This window comes from Nycticebus coucang, chromosome 4, assembly GCF_027406575.1.
Source record: "Nycticebus coucang isolate mNycCou1 chromosome 4, mNycCou1.pri, whole genome shotgun sequence".
In the NCBI taxonomy this organism is placed as follows: domain Eukaryota; kingdom Metazoa; phylum Chordata; class Mammalia; order Primates; family Lorisidae; genus Nycticebus; species Nycticebus coucang.
The window spans coordinates 35,296,127-35,314,793 of record NC_069783.1 but is presented as its reverse complement, the minus strand read 5'-3'; the positions used below and the strand labels follow the sequence as shown (position 1 = coordinate 35,314,793).

The 18,667-nt window shown below is 38.2% G+C and overlaps 1 protein-coding gene across 1 annotated transcript in view; it reads left to right on the top strand.

The window, feature by feature from the left end:
- Positions 1 to 14,390, top strand: part of EIF2AK2 (eukaryotic translation initiation factor 2 alpha kinase 2) — a 38,667-nt gene extending 24,277 nt beyond the window's left edge. Inside the window, exons 13-17 of the mRNA XM_053589803.1 lie at positions 3,266 to 3,394; positions 8,703 to 8,804; positions 9,838 to 9,891; positions 9,970 to 10,209; positions 12,565 to 14,390. Of these exons, the coding sequence (XP_053445778.1) occupies positions 3,266 to 3,394; positions 8,703 to 8,804; positions 9,838 to 9,891; positions 9,970 to 10,092 (408 nt within the window). The 3' untranslated portion in view covers positions 10,093 to 10,209; positions 12,565 to 14,390. The remainder of the gene's footprint in view (positions 1 to 3,265; positions 3,395 to 8,702; positions 8,805 to 9,837; positions 9,892 to 9,969; positions 10,210 to 12,564) is intronic.
- The last annotated feature ends 4,277 nt before the right edge of the window (positions 14,391 to 18,667 follow it).

Genomic DNA, 18,667 nt, shown 5'->3' with positions numbered 1-18,667 from the left:
CAGTTCTGGTTCTATTTGGCTGATAGTCATATCTCAGTTGACTATTACTAGCTTTTGTGGACTGACATTTCCATGCAAATGATTGCTGTGGTTAGTCTCATCATTTGACAGCTCCATCCTCTCCTCTGCTGCTCCTCAGGCTTATTTGAGAGGGAGAGGGACTCTGTTGAGTGTGGCTTTGGAAATGTGGTTTCCTAATCTTTCAATTATTCTTTTTTTTTTTTTTTGGAGAGAAAGTCTTGCTCTGTTGCCCAGGCTAGAGTGCCATGGCATCAGCCTAGCCTACAGCAACCTCAAACTCCTAGGCTAAAGCCATCCTCCTGCCTCAGCCTCCTGAGTAGCTAGGACTACAATGCACGCCTGTCTTATTTTTCTATTTTTAGTAGAGATATAGTCCCAATTCCTTTATTTACCAGCCTTTCCTGGTCACTCTGGATCTGCCTCTTTCTGTTCTAGGCAGAAGCACCTTATCTGGGTGTGTCTTGGCTATTTGCTTACCCCATCTGTCTAAAATAGCCAGGAATAAGGAATGAAGCAAAAAATTCCCTGGAGAAAAAGAAGTGCCCATGTATGTAGTTGTTTGTTGGGTCTATACAGAATTAGAGACCTCTAAAAGGTTTTTGTTTCTTGGTCTGACTGGGGGATGGATATCCAACGCCTTGGTGTTTGAGTCCACCTGGTTCTGATATCTCTCTTTAACAGTGTCTGAAGGTGTTCTTTGAAGTTGGAACATTATCAGGAGGATGGTCAAAAGAATACATGGGTGACTATCCCCTCACTGTGGAATGAAGCATACATGTAGAGTAGAACCTCCTGTTGACCACCTCCCTACATTGACCACCCCCTTGAGTTGACCTAATTTTCATAGACTGGACGTGCACCATGTGTACGTATCAGTACGGTAGGCCCAGTTCCTTATGTTGACCGCTTCTGCATGTTGACCAGTTTGTTGCAATCCCTTGGGGGTCAACTTACAGAAGTTATACTGTATTTAAATAACAAACTATGCACCATTTTTTATACATACAATAATTTGCAAATAAGTACAGAAGTTTAGGTGTTAACTTCCTGGCCTTCCTCAGAATGAATTAGTGACATTCAGACTGGTGCCCACCTCTGATCTGCCAATTCTGTCCTGTCGCCTGCACGCTCTGTGCCCTGTGTCATGGATTGAACTTTCTGTGTGTCTATTTGCAGAGAATTTTTGCTCTGGCCGCAGTTGCTCAAAGGTCAGACTTGTACACTGAGCTTTCTTTCAGCTTCCTCTACCTGACTGCTACAGTTGCTGTTTCCTTTCATCTGGTAGAAGGTGAAAGTGAAAGAGTACGCCTTCAGTGTTATGCTTTGCAAAATAGCAACTGTAGGCGGCTTTGACAGAGAATGGTGTTCATCCAAAACAGCCCTTATGAAAATCTCCGTATGTTCACCGCTTCCCTTTTGGAATCTTAAGGACTAGACCAAAAGTGCTGGCGAGGGACATACGGGTGTTTGGAGTCCTGTGTGAGGGGGACTTTTCTTTTCTTTCTTTTTTTTTTTTTGAGACAGAGTCTCACTATGTGGCCCTTCCTAGAGTGCTGTGATGTCATAGTTCACAGCAACCTCCAACTCCCTCCCAAGTGGCTGGGACTGGGCACCCGCCACAACGCCTGGCTATTTTTTTGCTGTTGTTGTTGTTGCAGTTGCCATTGTTGTTTAGCTGGCCCAGGCCGGGTTCAAACCTGCCAGCTTTGATGTATGTGGCCGACACCATAACCACTGTGCTACGGGCGCCCAGCCACGAGGGGACTTTTCTGTAGAAGGTCCAGTCTCCTAACAGGTCCAGGCTTGGTCAGCTGTTCCTGTGCCTCCTGCATAAAGTTTGCACCCTCTTCTCATGCTCTCCAGCCCTGCATTTTGTCTGATTGTACTGTAACTGATCAGACAAATTTGGCATTATTATCATTTTTATTTTGAATGATCTATAAAAAGTGATCTGGTATTATTCCTACCACAGTCTCATCCAGCTTAGATATATATGCAGCATCATAAATTCAACCTATCTTAGAGTCAGGTTATAGCCTTCTGTGAGACCAGCAGTTTCACTTATAAACCCAACACATAGGGTGGCGCCTGTGGCTCAAGGAGTGCATTTAAACCCGGCCCCGGCCAAAAACTACAAGAAAAAAAAAAAATTGATTGCTCAGGGCACAATTTCTACCAAATTATTAGAAACTTATGTTCAGCAGAAGTTATCTGTTGATAAACCCACACATACGTGTTCTTACATTGTAACTTGAACATAGCATAAGAACATTTTTCTGTCTGTATCCACCCCACACATCTACAGCCTGCCATCTGTATGTTTGACATTAGGTTCCAATCTAGACGTTAATTGAATTCTAGTCTAACTGCTGATTTCTTCATGGGCCATCTCTCCTCCTCCTTCAGCCAACCCTGAGCGTGGGGCCTCTTTTCTCTCTGTTCCTTTCCTAGGCCCTCGCCTACGTGTCATCCATAGGGTCTCAGTGTGAATAGCCCAACACTGTTTTGAAAGTCTAGCCTTTTCAAAAATGGCTAATTTCCAAACCTACTTCTTTCCTGTTTTGATTGCCTTTAGAATATTGGCCAATACTATCAAGAAGCTGCAGAATGGGGACGACAACTTCTCGTTCTGTCCCTATTTTTTCTCCTTTGTTAAAAAATACACTTTAAGAATTGCATGGAGAAAAGATTTCAGTGCTAGTTATTAGTTTCTGGTGAGTTTGGTATGCTTTCAAGTTGGCTGAGATGTGTTTGTTAAGAAGTTGTCAGGGACTTGGAGCAGTTGATGTAAAAAAGGCCCTCAGGAGAAATTCTGCTTGGGACGATGTGCAGTATTGTTGGGAACAGAGTCACTCAGAGAATCTGAATGGAAGGGATCCTAAGGGTGTCCACTTCAGCCTCCATCAGATCTGGACTCCTGTGTATATTAGGAGACATTAAAGTAAATCTTTTGGTGGTTTCCACCCTCGCCTGGATCCATCCCCTGGGACCATGCGGACTACCTTTCACTTAACAGCTCTTCAGATACTTGAAGGCAGCTATGCACGGGGCTGCCTCTTCTGTCAGCTAACAAGTCCCTGCTTCCTTCAGCTGGCATTTTAAAGACCAGTGATAGTAAATTTCCTGATTTGGGCTATTGCATAAGGGTAAAAGTCTTAAAAGGAAATTGATAAATATGACTTGGACATGTGGTAGTAGTATGTCATATAGGTACATATAAATTACGTATTGTTTTTTTCCATAGCCAAGTAACATATTTTTAGTAGATAAGAAAAAAATAAAGATTGGAGACTTCGGACTTGTGACATCCCTGGAAAATGATGAAAAGCGAACAAGTGATACGGGAACTAGACGATACATGAGCCCAGAACAGGTAAAGTCCCTTTCCTTTCTGTCTATATTTAGTTAATTCTTTTATGTTTCAAATGATAAAAATAGTAGACACCTCTTACGGAATTAAAACATAACAGAATAAGAATTGAAAATTCCCTTTAACTTGTCTTTCCACTCCTACTTGTATCAGTTTGCTCTTTATCCTCTTAGATAATTTTCTGTTATAAAGTTATAAGAGTTATAAAACATACAAATACACATACACAGGCAGACTTTTTAAATATAAACGTATACATGTACACATTTTCACAAGGAACTATTTTGTGTTAGGTGCATCACAAAATAATATTATGAAATAATTGTAATGTTTAATGTTACTATAATTTAATGTTATTTTGTGACTTTTTTCCACTCCATAATATGTCATAATCGTTCCATTTCAGTACAAAGTAGATCTACCACATTCTTTTTCAACAACTGTATTGTATTTCAAAGTATAGAGATACTATAATTTATTTAGTATTTTCTTACCAAAGGGTATTTTTTGTTGTTGTTGTTACAGTTTGGCCGGGGCCGGGTTCGAACCCACCAGCCTCGGTATAGGGGCCGGCACCCTACTCACTGAGCCACAGGACCACCCCCAAAGGGTATTTATTTAGGTTGCTAACAACTTTGCCTATTTATAGATATATGTCTTTCTCTTTATCTTTGGGCTTAAGAACAAATATGTCTATGATATTCTGAGTTAGATTTCTTGAGGTGAAATGATTGACTAGAATGATAAATGCATTTCAATACATGCTACCTAATTGTCATTCTAAAAAAGTGATTCTGATAATACCCTCTCCTCAAGTCTGTGAGAATGCTGCTTTATCTCACTCTCAATCAAACTAGCCTAATATCAGTCTCCAGTTTTGACCAGTGTGATGAATGAGGAGTATGTTGCTACTTTAGTTAGTATTTCCTGGATTTTTATTGAGGTATGCCATCTTTTTATGTATTTACTTGCAATTTTTCTGGAAATTCTCTATTGTATTTTTCTAATATATTTATAATTAATCTTTATATACTTGGGGTGTTCATTCTGTATCTAACGATATCACAGAATTCTTCCCTTTGCACATCACTTCTTTGTTTATAAAGTCATTTGTGGCATAGAAGCTTTTAAGTTGTTATATTTATCAATACTTTCTCTTCATGGCTGCTGACTTTCTCATTTTTATTTTGGAGCCTGCTTCTACCACAAGATTATAAAAATATTTTGATTTTGCTAATGTAAACAGTTAATTCTAACTTGAATTAATTTTTTAAGGAAGGGATGCAATTTGATTTTCCCCACATGAATATGCAGTTGTTTCCTCACCATATTTCAAACAGTTCATGATTTAAAATGCTGTCTTAGGTGGCGCCCATACTCAGTGGTTACGGGGCCAGTCACATACACCGAGGCTGGCGGGTTCAAACCCCGCCTGGGCCTGCTAAACAACAATGACAAGGCAACAAAAAAATAGCCAGATGTTGTGGCAGGCACCTGTACTCCCACCTACTTGGGAGGCTGAGGCAAGAGAATCGCTTAAGCCCAAGAGTTAGAGGTTGCTGTGAGCTGTGACGCCACAGCACTCTACCAAAGGCGACATAACGAGACTCTGTCTCAAAATAAATAAATAAATAAATAAAATGCTGTCTTAAGAGAAAAACTTATAGACAGGAAATAAAACAGGTTGTTTGGAGGAAGAGAGGAGTGGGAAGTTATTGTTTAATGGGTACGGTCTCTGTTGTGGCGATTAAAAGTTCTGCAAGTAGATAATGGTGATGCTTATATAACATTGTGAAGGTATTTAATGCCACTGAATTGTACATAAAAATGACTAAAATGATTAATTTTATGTTATATATATATTACCATCATAAAAAATGCTATTTTATGATAGATGAAATAAATTCCCACACATCTGTGAGTCTGTTTCTGGGCTGTGTTCTGTTCCATTAATCGAGTTTACCCTTTTATCTTTAATATCATACTGTTTTAATTTTAGCATTATAAAATAGGTTTTAGCATTTGAACTGCAGTACCTGCCACATGATTCTTCAATTTTAAGATGATCTTAACTATTCACATTTGTGATCTCAATGAACTCTAGAATCATCTTGTCATGTTAATAATTGGTGTTGAGGTTTGGATAGCAATTGCATTAAATTTGAAGATTCAGACCAGGTTGAGTGACACCTACTTGTAATCCCAGTACTTTGGGAGGCCAAGGCAGGAGGATGGCTTGAGACCAGGAGTTTGAAGAGACCATCTGGGCAATATAGCAAGACTCTATCTCTAGAAAAAGTTAAAAAGTCAGCTGAGCACTGTGGCACACGTTGTAGTCCTTGCTACTCAGGAGTCTAAGGCAGGAAGATTGCTTGAGCTCAGGAGTTTGAGCCACCATACTCCTAAAAAAAAAAAAAAGAAAGAAAGAAGGAAAAAGAGAATAATCCCCTCACCAGGAGGTCAGTGCATTATTTGGAGCAATAACACAACTTACCTGAAGGCCATTTTTATATTCTTCAGTGAAGTTTATTTACTTGTTTTCCTGTTATTCTCTGGGTTCAGAAACCTTCAACGAAGTTTTAAAAAGATTTTTGTCTTTATGAATATTGTTTATATTTTTAAAGTTTCCTCCAGAATGGGTATAATGTTTTGCTAATAAAATGAGAATCTTTAATCGGTTACTAGTGAAGCTGTATATTTTATTTATTTATTTATTTTTTTTTTATTCATTTATTTAGAGACAAGGTCTTATTCTGGCACCCAGCTTAGCAGCGGTGTCATCATAGCTCACTGCAACCTCAAACTCCCAGGGGCTCAAAGGATCCTCCTGCCTCAGCCTCCTGAGTAGCTGGGATTATAGGCACGCACTACTATACCAGGCCAATTTTTCTATATTTTGTAGATTTGGGATTTTGCACTTGCACAGGCTAGTCTCAAACCCCTGGCCTCAAGTAATCCTCCTGCCTTGGCCTCCTGATGTGCTAGGATTACCGGCACAGTGCCTGGCTGAAGCTACTGATGTTTAAAAAATACATTTCTTTCTTTTTAATTGTGGTAATATACATTACATAAAATCTACCGTCTTTACCATTTTAAGTGTATGGTTTAGTGTCATTGAGTATGTTCCCATTCTTGCGCTACCATCACTAGCATACACCCAGAGAATTCATTTCATTTTGCAAAACTGAAAGCATCTGACAAGATGCTGACAAGCATCACTCTACTTTGTCTCTATGAACGTGACGACTCCAGATACTGCGTATAAGGGGAATCATACAATATTTGCCCTTTTGTTGGTGGCTTATTTTACTCAGCATAATATCCTCAAGCTGTCTCCATCTTGTAGAATCTGTCAGAATTTCCTTCCTTTATAAGGCTGAATAATATTCCATTGTATGTATGGACCATATTTTGTTTATCCATCAATGGATACTTGAGTTGCTTTCAACTCTTGGGCTATTGCGAATAATTCTGCTTGTGGACATGATGCTATTGATGTTTGAATATTTGTCTTACATATAGACTCATTAATAGGTTTTTTTGGGTTGATTATTTTTCATCTTTTGTGTTGTTTCTTCTGTTTTTCTTTTTGATTATAAGTGCCCTTTAAAGATGATTTTTCTGACAATACAGCCTTCAAAATACCTCTATTGTTTTGCCATCCAGTAATATATATACAGAACTGTCCAATGGTTTCACAGTCTTCCTTTTGGAAAAATTTAGGGTTTTTGTGCAGTGTGGAAGTAGAACACAATAGGAGGCTAAGGGCTCCTTTTTAAAAAAAATTCAAGTTAATGTGAGGGGTACCTACGATTAGGTTACATAAATTGCTTTTGTAAAGTTCAAGTCCACGTTATAGTTGCCTCCTTCACCCAGGAAGTGTCTAATGGTTCCTTTTACACTATCACTTTGTTAAATGTCTCTTGCATCCTATAGTGTCATACTCAAAATACTTTTTTTTTAAGTTCATCATTGTGATTTTCTTTTTCTTAGGTGTTTTTTAAATTTAAAAACATTTTGCTGAGGGCGGCGCCTGTGGCTCAAGGAGTAGGGCACCGGTCCCATATGCCGGAGGTGGTGGGTTCAAATCCAGCCCCGGCCAAAAACCACAACAACAACAAAAAAAAATTAATTAAAAAAAAGAAAGAAAATTAACCATTAAAAAAAATTTTGCTGAGGAATAATTAATACATTAAATGTACAGATCTTAAGTATACATTTTTGAGTTTTGACAAATGCATACACCTGCATAACCCTCAAGCCTATGAAGATGTAGTACATTTTGCTCACCCAAGAAAATCCCTTCCACGTTAATACAAAAGATGTAAAGTCTGTAACCTGGTTTATTGTACCCTCAATGAATCTCCAACAGTAAAAAATAAATAAATAAATAAATGCATAAATAAATAAGTAAATGAAAATAATAAAACAAACAAATAAAAAAACCTAAAATAGGAATTAATCTGAAATAGTGATTTTCAACTGGTGTGACACAGCACACTGGTATGCCATGAGTGGATCTTAGATGTGCTGTGAACATTTTTAAAGATCGTTAATTAAATTATTTTCAAAAGAAAAAACGATGTAAAGTCTGAATAAATAAATAAATTAGGACACAATACACATAAAAACAAGAAAAGAAACTTTTCCTGAGTCCCTTTCAAGTCATTCCCTCCTCCCCACTGTCTGGAGGCAACTGGCACTGAAGGATTTCTATCACCAGAGCTTAGTTCTTCCACTTCTCCACCTTCATGTGAAGGAATCATACCATAGGTACTCTTCTGTATTTAATTTCTTCATTCAAAGTAATGTCTAGTTGGAAAATCTTTAGTTCTTGCTTATACCAGCAGATAATTTCATTTTGTTGCTGAGTAGTAGTCTGTTGTATGAATATAACACAATGTGTTTATCCATTCTTTTGCTTATGGGTGTGTGAATTGTTTCTAGACATGGGATATTATGAATAAATATGCTGTGAACATTTGCATGTAAGTCACCTACCAGGCACTATATTAGAGCTCTATCTGCTGCATTTCATTCAACCCTGGGGTCAGACTTCGAGGTTGATACTATCATTATCCCTATTGTACAGTTGAGATCATTTCCATGTTGATGGTTAATTTACACAGATAATTCATCTATGCAGTGGTAGAGATTTGAACCTATACCATCAGACTCAACAGAACTTGCTAATAAACATTGTTGTGTGATATAAGATATTTTAGTTAAGTAACCTTTTTTTGGCATTAGAAGGCATGGAGATTTATGTATGGTAAGTAAAAAGAAAGTAAATATATTTTGATTTCTTCAGATTTCTTCACAAGAATACGGAAAAGAAGTGGACCTCTATGCTTTGGGGTTAATTCTTGCTGAACTTCTTTACATATGTGACACTTCTGCAGAAACAGCTAAGGTAAAGAATTTGGGGGAAAGAATTAAGCAACAAAAATTATTGACTATGACCTTTAAAGTGCTGCTGTAGACAGTTAATGCCTTTGTATGGGGATGGGCTTCAACTTATTAGTATCTGACTGCAAATAAAATAGGAATTTACTGTCTTTTAAGTCTTGGCAACCATTTGTTAATGACCAAAACGTTTTATTTTCTTTGGAAGGTGTGTACCTCTCATAACACTCCTGTTTTAGTCAGTCAGTAAAATTTTATTGACCTACTATTTTGTGTTAGGACACTACGCTAAGTACTACGTATAAGGGTTATTAGAATAAGCCATGTCTTGTTCTCAAGGAGCTGGTTTTCTAAAAGGAGAGATAATATGTTTTAGGAGGAGGTGTGAAGTCTGTGGAAGCACTGCAGAGGGAGATCTTTCCAGCTATAGGGATTTAGCTTTCATGGATTCAGGTAAGCTGGGCTCTGTAGGATCAGATGGCTTCTAATAGTTCAAAAGAGAAAGAAGTAGATTGCAGTGTGGAGACAGAAGTACAGAGTGAGTTTGGGAATAGCAGGAAGTGCAGTTTTACTGGAGTATAAAAATTACAAAGAAATAGTGGTCAGTGGAGTTGGAAAGACAAGTTGGAGCTAATTCAAGGAAAGAATATGAACTTTCTTGTTTAAGAAGTAAGAAGCCACTAAGAATATAAACTTTCTTGTTTAAGAGGTAAGGAGCCATTCAGCAAGCAACTGAATATCTTATGCTGAAGCTCAGGAAAGAGGACTCACCTGGAGTCAATAGCTTAATCCTCTGCAAAAACACTAGAAAGGGGCTTAAAGAAGGATGAAGGGAGATAATGAATATGTTAGATTGGGACCAGGGTTAGGGGAAGGGAGTCCTGCTTGCTTCGTGGCTAAAGAAACTTTCCCAAAGATCTGGAAATATCCTAGATTTAGGGTATCCTCAGGCTGTAGTGACTTCTGTTTTCCTGCCCAAGTAAATAAATATTTACATATATTTATATATTAATATATATGTATGTATGTTTTATTTTCAGATTTTCCAAGATCTAAGGAATGGCTTGCTTCCAAATGTATTTGATGACAAAGAAGTAAGCACTAGAAACTAAGAAAATTTATATTTCTTTCAGTGTTTCATTTCTCAGTATTGACTCTCACTCTCATTACAGAAAATACTTCTACAGAAATTAATCTCGAAGGATCCCAAGGAGCGACCTAATACATCTGAAATACTGAACACCTTGTCTCTGTGGAAGGATGTTGCAGAGAAAAGGGAACGAAACACATGTTAGGAGCCTTCTACAAAACTTCCTGCTTCTGATACAGGATTTTCTGTTTTTTTTTTTTTTTTTCAATTCTTTTCTTTTTTTTTTTATTAAATCATAGCTGTGTACATTGTTATGATCATGGGGCATCATTCACTAGCTTTACAGACCATTTACCAAGTTTCACATATACCCTTGTAAGATGCACCGCTGGTGTAATCCCACCAATCCCCTTTCCTCTACCCACCTCCCCCTCCCTCCCCTCCCTCTCCCCCTTCCCCCTATTCTCAGGTTGTAACTGGATTATAGCTTTCATGTGCAAACCTTAAATTAGTTTCATAGTAGGGCTGAGTACATTGGATACTTTTTCTTCCATTTTTGAGATACTTTGCTAAGAAGAATATGTTCTAGCTCCATCCATATAAACATGTCTCCATTTTTCTTTAAGACTGCATAATATTCCATGGTGTACATGTACCACAATTTATTAATCCATTCATGGATCGAAGGGCATTTGGGCTTCTTCCATGACTTAGCAATTATGAATTGAACTGCAATAAACATTCTGATACAAATATCTTTGTTATGATGTGATTTTTGGTCTTCTGGGTATATGCCCAGTAGAGGGATAACAGGATTGAATGGCAGATCTATTTTTAGATCTCTAAGTGTTCTCCATATCTCTTTCCAAAAGGAATGTATTAATTTGCATTCCCACCAGCAGTGCTAAAGTGTTCCCTTTTCTCCACATCTGCGCCAACATCTCTGGTCTTGAGATTTTGTGATATAGGCTAGTCTCACTGGAGTTAGATGGTATCTTAAAGTAGTTTTGATTTGTATTTCTCTGATGATTAAAGATGATGAGCATTTTTTCATATGTCTGAAGGCCGCGCGCCTGTCTTCTTCAGAGAAGTTTCTCTTCAAATCCCTTGCCCAGCCTGCGATGGGGTCCCTTGTTCTATTCTTGCTAATGTGTTTGAGTTCTCTGTGGATTCTGGTTATTAAACCTTTGTCAGAGACATAACCTGCAAATATCTTCTCCCATTCTGAGGGCTGTTTTCTTGCTTTACTTACTGTGTTCTTGGCTGTCCAGAAGCTTTTTAGTTTGATCAAGTCCCAGTAGTGTATTTTTGAAGCTGCTTCAATTGCCTGGGGGGTCTTCCTCATAAAATACTCGCCCAGCCCGATTTCTTCAAGGGTTTTCCCTGCACTCTTTTCTAGTATTTTTATAGTTTCATGTCTTAAGTTCAAATCTTTGATCCAGTGAGAGTCTATCTTAGTTAATGGTGAAAGGTGTGGGTCCACTTTCAGTCTTCTACAGGTTGCCAGCCAGTTCACCCAGCACCATTTGTTAAATAGGGAATCTTTTCCCCACTGAATGTTTTTAATTGGCTTGTCAAAGATTAAATAACGGTAAGTAGCTGGATTCATCTCTTGGTTCTCTATTCTGTTCCAGACATCGACTTCTCTGTTTTTGTGCCAATACCATGCTGTTTTGATCACTACTGATTTGTAGTATAGTTTGAGGTCAGGTAGCGTAATTCCTCCTGCTTTGTTTTTATTTCTGAGTAATGTCTTGGCTATTCGAGGTTTTTTCTGATTCCATATAAAACGAAGTATTATTTTTTCCAGCTCTTTAAAGTATGACAGTGGAGCTTTAATAGGGATTGCATTGAAATTATATATTGCTTTGGGTAGTATAGACATTTTAACAATATTGATTCTTCCCAGCCATGAGCATGGTATGTTTTTCCATTTGTTAATATTTTCAGCTATTTCTTTTCTTAGAGTTTCATAGTTCTCTTTATAGAGATCTTTCACGTCCTTTGTTAGATAAATTCCCAAATATTTCATCTTCTTTGGCACTACTGTGAATGGGATAGAGTCCTTAACTGTTTTTTCAACTTGACTGTTGTTGGTATATATAAAGGCTACCGATTTATGCATGTTGATTTTGTAACCTGAGACACTGCTGTATTCCTTGATCACTTCTAAAAGTTTTGTAGTAGAGTCCCTAGTGTTTTCCAGATATACTATCATATCATCTGCGAAGAGCAAAAGTTTGATCTCTTCTGACCCTATATGGATACCCTTGATCGCCTTTTCTTCCCTAATTGCAGTGGCTAAAACTTCCATTATAATGTAGGATTTTCTGTTAATCATCTAAAAATCTGCTGGGGACTCTCAGGATCAAATTACCTTTTATTTTCATTTTTTTCTGTTACTTTTTTACTACCATTAAGGAGAGGTTTTTTTTTTCAGTTTTAATTTTTTTTATTGTTAAATCATAGCTGTGTACAGTAGTGCAATCAAGGGGGACAAAGTGCTGGATCCATATTATCCTCCCTCCACTCTAACCTCCCCCCTCCCTTCCTCTTCCTTGGCCCTTTCCTCATAGTCTTGTGCTATAGTTGGGTTATAGTCTTCATGTGAAAGCTATAATTTAGCTTCATAGTACTAAATTGGAGTACATTGGATACTTTTTCTTCCATTTCTGAGATACTTTGCTAAGAAGAATATGTTGTAGATTCATCCCTGTAAACATGAAATAGGTGAAGGCTTCATCTTGGTTTAACACTGCATAATATTCCATAGTATACATGTACCACAATTTGCTAGTCCATTCGTGGGTCAGTGGGCACTTGGGCTTCTTTCCTGACTTAGCAATTATGAATTGGGCTGCAAGAAACATTCTGGTACAGATGTCTTTGTTATATTGTGATTTTTGGTCTTCTGGGTATAAACCTAGTAAAGGAATTAATTATAGGCTCGAATGGCAGGTCTATTTTTAGGTCTCTAAGTATTCTCCAAACATCCTTCCAGAAGTAACGTATTAGTGTGCATTCCCACCAGCAGTGTAGAAGTGTGCCCTTTTCTCCACATCCACGCCAACATCTCTGGTTTTGGGATTTTGTTATGTGGGCTACTCTTACTGGGGTTAGGTGATATCTCAAAGTAGTATTGATTTGTATTTGATGATTAAGGATGATGAGCTTTTTTTCATGTGTTTGTAGATCATGCGTCTGTCTTCTTTAAAGAAGTTTCTCTTCAACTCCTTTGCCCACCCTGAGTTGGGATCACTTGTTCTTTTCTTGCTAATACATTTGAATTCTTTGTGGATTCTGGTTATTAGACCTTTATCAGAGGTATAACCTGCAAATATTTTCTCCCATTCTGAGGGCTGTCTGCTTGCTTAACTTATGTTCTTGGCTGTGCAGAAGCTTTTTATTTTGATCAGGTCCCAGTAGGGTATTTTTGATACTGCTTCAATTGCCTGGGGATTCCTCCTCATAAAATATTCACCCAGGCCAATTCCTTCAAGAGTTTTCCCTGCACTTTCTTCAAGTATTTTTATAGTTTCATGTCTTAAGTTTAAATCTTTTATCTAGTGTGAGTCTATCTTAGTTAATGGTGAAAGGGGTGGGTCCAGTTTCAATCTTTTACAGGTCGTCAGCCAGTTCACCCAGCACCATTTGTTAAATAGGGAATATTTTCCCCACTGACTGTTTTTAATTGGCTTGTCAAAGATCAAATAATGGTAAGTAGCTAGATTCATCTCTTGGTTCTCTATTCTGTTCCAGACATCTACTTCTCTGTTTTTGTGCCAATACCATGCTGTTTTGATCACTATCGATTTACAGTACAGTCTCAGGTCTGGTAGCATGATTCCTCCTGCTGTGTTTTTATTGCTGAGTAATGTCAGAGCAGAATTAAATGAAATTGAAAATAAAAGAATTATACAACAGATCAATAAATCCAAAAGTTGGTTTTTTGAAAAGATCAATAAAATAGACCTTTGGCCAACCTAACCAGGAAAAAAAGAGTAAAATCTCTAATTTCATCAATCAGAAATGGTAATGATGAAATAACAACAGACCCCTCAGAAATTCAAAAAATCCTTAACCAATACTTCAAGAAACTCTACTCTCAGAAATATGAAAATCTGAAAGAAATCGACCAATACCTGGAAGTACGCCACCTACCAAGACTTAGCCAGAACGAAGTGGAAATGTTGAACAGGCCTATATCAAGTTCTGAAATCGCATCAACTATACAAAATCTCCCTAAAAAGAAAAGCCCAGGACCAGATGGCTTTACGTCAGAATTCTACCAAACATTTAAAGAAGAACTAGTACCTATATTACTCAACCTGTTCCAAAGTATAGAAAAAGAAGGAATATTACCCAACACATTCTACGAAGCAAACATCACCTTGATCCCTAAACCAGGGAAAGACCCAACAAGAAAAAAAATTATAGACCAATATCACTAATGAATATTGATGCTAAAATACTCAATAAGATCCTAACAAACAGAATCCAACAACACATCAAAAAAATTATACACCACGACCAAGTGGGATTTATCCCAGGGTCGCCAGGCTGGTACAATATACATAAATCTATAAATGTAATTCAGCACATAAACAAACTAAAAAATAAGGACCATATGATTCTTTCAATTGATGCAGAAAAAGCTTTTGATAATATCCAGCATCCCTTCATGATCAGAACACTTAAGAAAATTGGTATAGAAGGGACATTTCTTAAATTAATAGAGGCCATCTATAGCAAACCCACAACCAATATCGTATTGAATGGAGTTAAATTAAAATCATTTCCACTTAGATCAGGAGTCAGGCAAGGGTGCCCATTGTCTCCATTGTGCTTTAACATTGTAATGGAAGTTTTAGCCATTGCAATTAAGGAAGAAAAGGCGATCAAGGGTATCCACATAGGGTCAGAAGAGATCAAACTTTCACTCTTCACAGATGACATGATCATATATCTGGAAAACACGAGGGATTCTACTACGAAACTTTTAGAAGTGATCAAGGAATACAGCAATGTCTCAGGCTACAAAATCAACACCCATAAATCTGTAGCCTTTATATATACCAACAAACCAAGCCGAAAAACAGTCAAGGACTCTATTCCTTTCACAGTAGTGCCAAAGAAGATGAAATATTTGGAAGTATACCTAACAAAGGATGTGAAAGATCTCTACAAAGAGAACTATGAAACTTTAAGAAAAGAAATAGCTGAAGATGTTAACAGATGGAAAAACATACCATGCTCATGGCTGGGAAGGATCAACGTTGTTAAAATGTCTATACACCCAAAGCAATATATATTTTTAATGCAATTCCTATTAAAACTCCGTTGTCATATTTTAAAGATCTTGAAAAAATAATACTTCATTTTATATGGAATCTGAAGAAAGGTTTTTATATTTTTACTTCAAAAACATTCTTTTTTTTATGTGAAACCTACAACATTTTATTAGTTAAAAATGAACAGCCTAAATGTAACTAGATGAGTAGACCAAAATGTAGCTTTTCCAGGGCGGTGCCTTTGGTCAAAGGAGTAGGGTGCTGGCCCCATATGCGGGAGGTGGTGGCTTCAAGCCCAGAACCAGCCAAAAACTGCAAAAAAATAAAATAATAAAATAAAAAATAAATGTAACTTTTCAAAAAAAATACAGTATTAAGCACTTAATTAAATGCAAACTTTCATTTTAGAATGCACTGCATTAATATTTTGCATACATTTTGATGCAAAGTAATTTTTAAGTTGCATCCTGAAAAACATTCTTATATTTGATTTTTTGTTTTAATTTTGAGACAGTCTCACTTTTGTCGTCCCTGGTAGAGTGTGTTGTCATCATACTCATATCAACCTCAAACTCTTGGGCTTAAGCTTCTGTACAGCTAAATAGACAACAACCAAATCAAACAGCCTACACAATGGGAAAGGATATTTGTGTATTTTGTATTAGACAAAAGCTTAATAAGTAGGATCTATAGAGGAATCCACATGAAAAAAGGCAACAATCCTATGGGATTGTTCCCCTATATATCAATGGGGAAGAGAGGAACAAAAATGTTTCTAAATAAGACAGATGAATGGCTAGCAAACATATGAAAAATGCTCGTCATCCCTAATTATTAGAGAAATGAAAATCAAAACCACCCTGAGATACCATCTAACCCCAGCAAGAATGGCCCACATCACAAAATCTCAAAATTGCAGATGCTGGCGTGGAAGTGGAGAGAAAAGAACACTTTTACACTGCTGGTGGGACTGCAAACTAATACAGCCTTTTTGGATAGAAGTATGGAGAAACCTCAAAGAATTCAGCCATCTCATTACTCGGTATCTATCAGAAGGAAAAAAAAAAAACCTCTTTTATCGTAAGGACACTTGTACTGGACTGTTTATTGCAGCTCAATTTACAATTGCCAAAATGTGGAAACAGCCTAAATGCCCACCAACCCAGGAATGGATTAACAAGCTGTGGTATATGTATACCATGGAATACTATTCAGCCATTAAAAATAATGTAGACTTTACAGTCTTTGTATTAACCTGGATGGAAGTGGAACACATTATTCTTAGTAAAGCATCACAAGAATGGAGACACATGAATGTTATGTATTCAATTTTGATATGAGGACAATTAATGATAATGACACAAGTGGGGGTGGGGGAAAGGGAGAGCAGAGAGAAAGAAGGAGGGAGGGGGTTGGGGGAAAGGAAGATCAGAGAGAGGAAAAAAATTCTCATAGCACTTTGCTTCAATTTTAAAGAATCTATGATCCTAGACCCTTATGACTCACTTTAAATATTACTAGTTTTATATTCTCTAATAAACACTATACTCTTTGATGCTAAAAGCTGTGTTTTGGATCCCTTTGGAAACATAACAGTTAGAAGAATAACATGTCAGTGGTAACAACTGAGTGCACATTTGTTGAACTGGTCTGGCCATTTCTCTGTTAAATATAAATCTGGCAAAATAAAAAAATATATATATATATTCATATGTCTGTATATATGTATAAATTAAATGTCTACTGTGTCTGAGACAAAAATTATAAAATCTTTGTCTGCCTTCACTAGTGTATAACCCAGTTGGAGAAATATGGTACCAATAAAACAATGTGTTATATAACTTTGGAAAGCAATTTAGCATTATCTGGTAAAGTTGAAGCCTTGTTTATCTTCAAAAACATCATTTCTTTGCCTAAGTATGTGAGGGGATAGATGAGAAGAGAGGAGACCAGCCTGGGCATGGTGCAAGGCATGACTTCTGGAAAAGATATATTAGTGGGACAGTGGGTATAGTGGTTTGTGAGATTGCATTGCTGTAGGCAATCAGTTCTAAGGCAAGGTGTGGTGGCTCACACCTGTCATCCTAGCATGTGGGAGGCTGATGCAGGTGGATTGCTTGAGTTCAGGAGTTTGAGACCAGCCTGAGCAAGAGTGAGACCTCATCGCTACTAAAAATCGAAAAAATTAGCTGGACATTGTGGTGTGCCTGTAGTCCTAGCTACTTGGGAGGCTGAGGCAAGAGGATCACTTGAGCACAAGAGTTTGAGGTTGCTGTGAGCTATGACACCACAGCACTTAAACCCAGGGTGGATGAGTGAGACTCTGTCTCAGGAAAACAAACAAACAAAACCCAGTCAAGCTTTAGAAATGTGGAACTGGCAGAGATGTCTCACAGCAGCTCTGCATGGACCCAGTGACCTCTAAGCTGATAACTGACATCCAAAGAGATTTGGTGCCTTGCACAAAAACACACAGCTAGTGCGGAGCAGAGGCAAGATGGCTGACTAGAGCCAGCTTTCCACAGAGGCTCCCGTTCAGAAGGAGAGTTAAAGGACAGAAGGTTAGCAAGGAAGCTGATGGTTTGGAACTGAGCCAAGGCAGGTGGAAGAACATTCAGCAACCCTGCTGAGGTTAGCTGCGACCCCCAGGAAACAATAGGTACAAAATCCATCATCAAACGGATGGGAGTCCCCTCCTCATGAGAACATACTTTCTACAAACAAGTAAGCAGAGTTCAGATATCCTCCTATTTTATCCAATGGGAGAGACCCTCTAAAAATCAGAACTTCTTCCTCAGAGAGGACGTACCAGTGTGCCATGGCACTCTCCTGTCCGGCATAAAACTGTATATATTCTCTACCTGCAATTCTGAACTCCCAGCATTCCCCTCCATTCTCACCCAGAGGTCTGGAAGCCTGTCCCCCATAAAGTCCAGATTCTTGGGCATTTTCTTGAGAGGTGTGGACACGGGGTGGGCTATTGCAGGTCTGTGCTGATTCTGTGGCACGGGAATAAGAAGAGGACGGTGAACTGAGGGAACCATATGGGAGAGGGAGAGGTGGTGTCCAGCAGCAAAGAGCATCAGCGGCAGCAGCAGGAACAATAGGCTCACACCCTTAGGGATATTTTGGAGAGACACTCCCTGCCTCTCTAGGCAACCAGAGGAAGCCGGGCACCTTCTTTGGTGGCAGCCACTGGCAGAATGGATCTGGGACAGAAACTCAAGCCCCATGAGTAAAGGGTATGCCTGAGGCAGTACCTGCCTGGGTGGGGAGTGGCAGGGACTAGAATAAGCACGTGCCGAGACAGCATACTCCCAGGGCTGGGCTGAGCCAGAAGGACTGCTTTAGTGAGCCTAAGAAACAACTGGCCCTCATAGGATTATAGCTGAGACAAAAGCAGGTAGGAAGAGGCAGGACCTGAGAGCTGAGTGTGAGCTCTAACCACGCCCGTGCCAACACAGACTACAGCTGAGACAGAGATGCCAG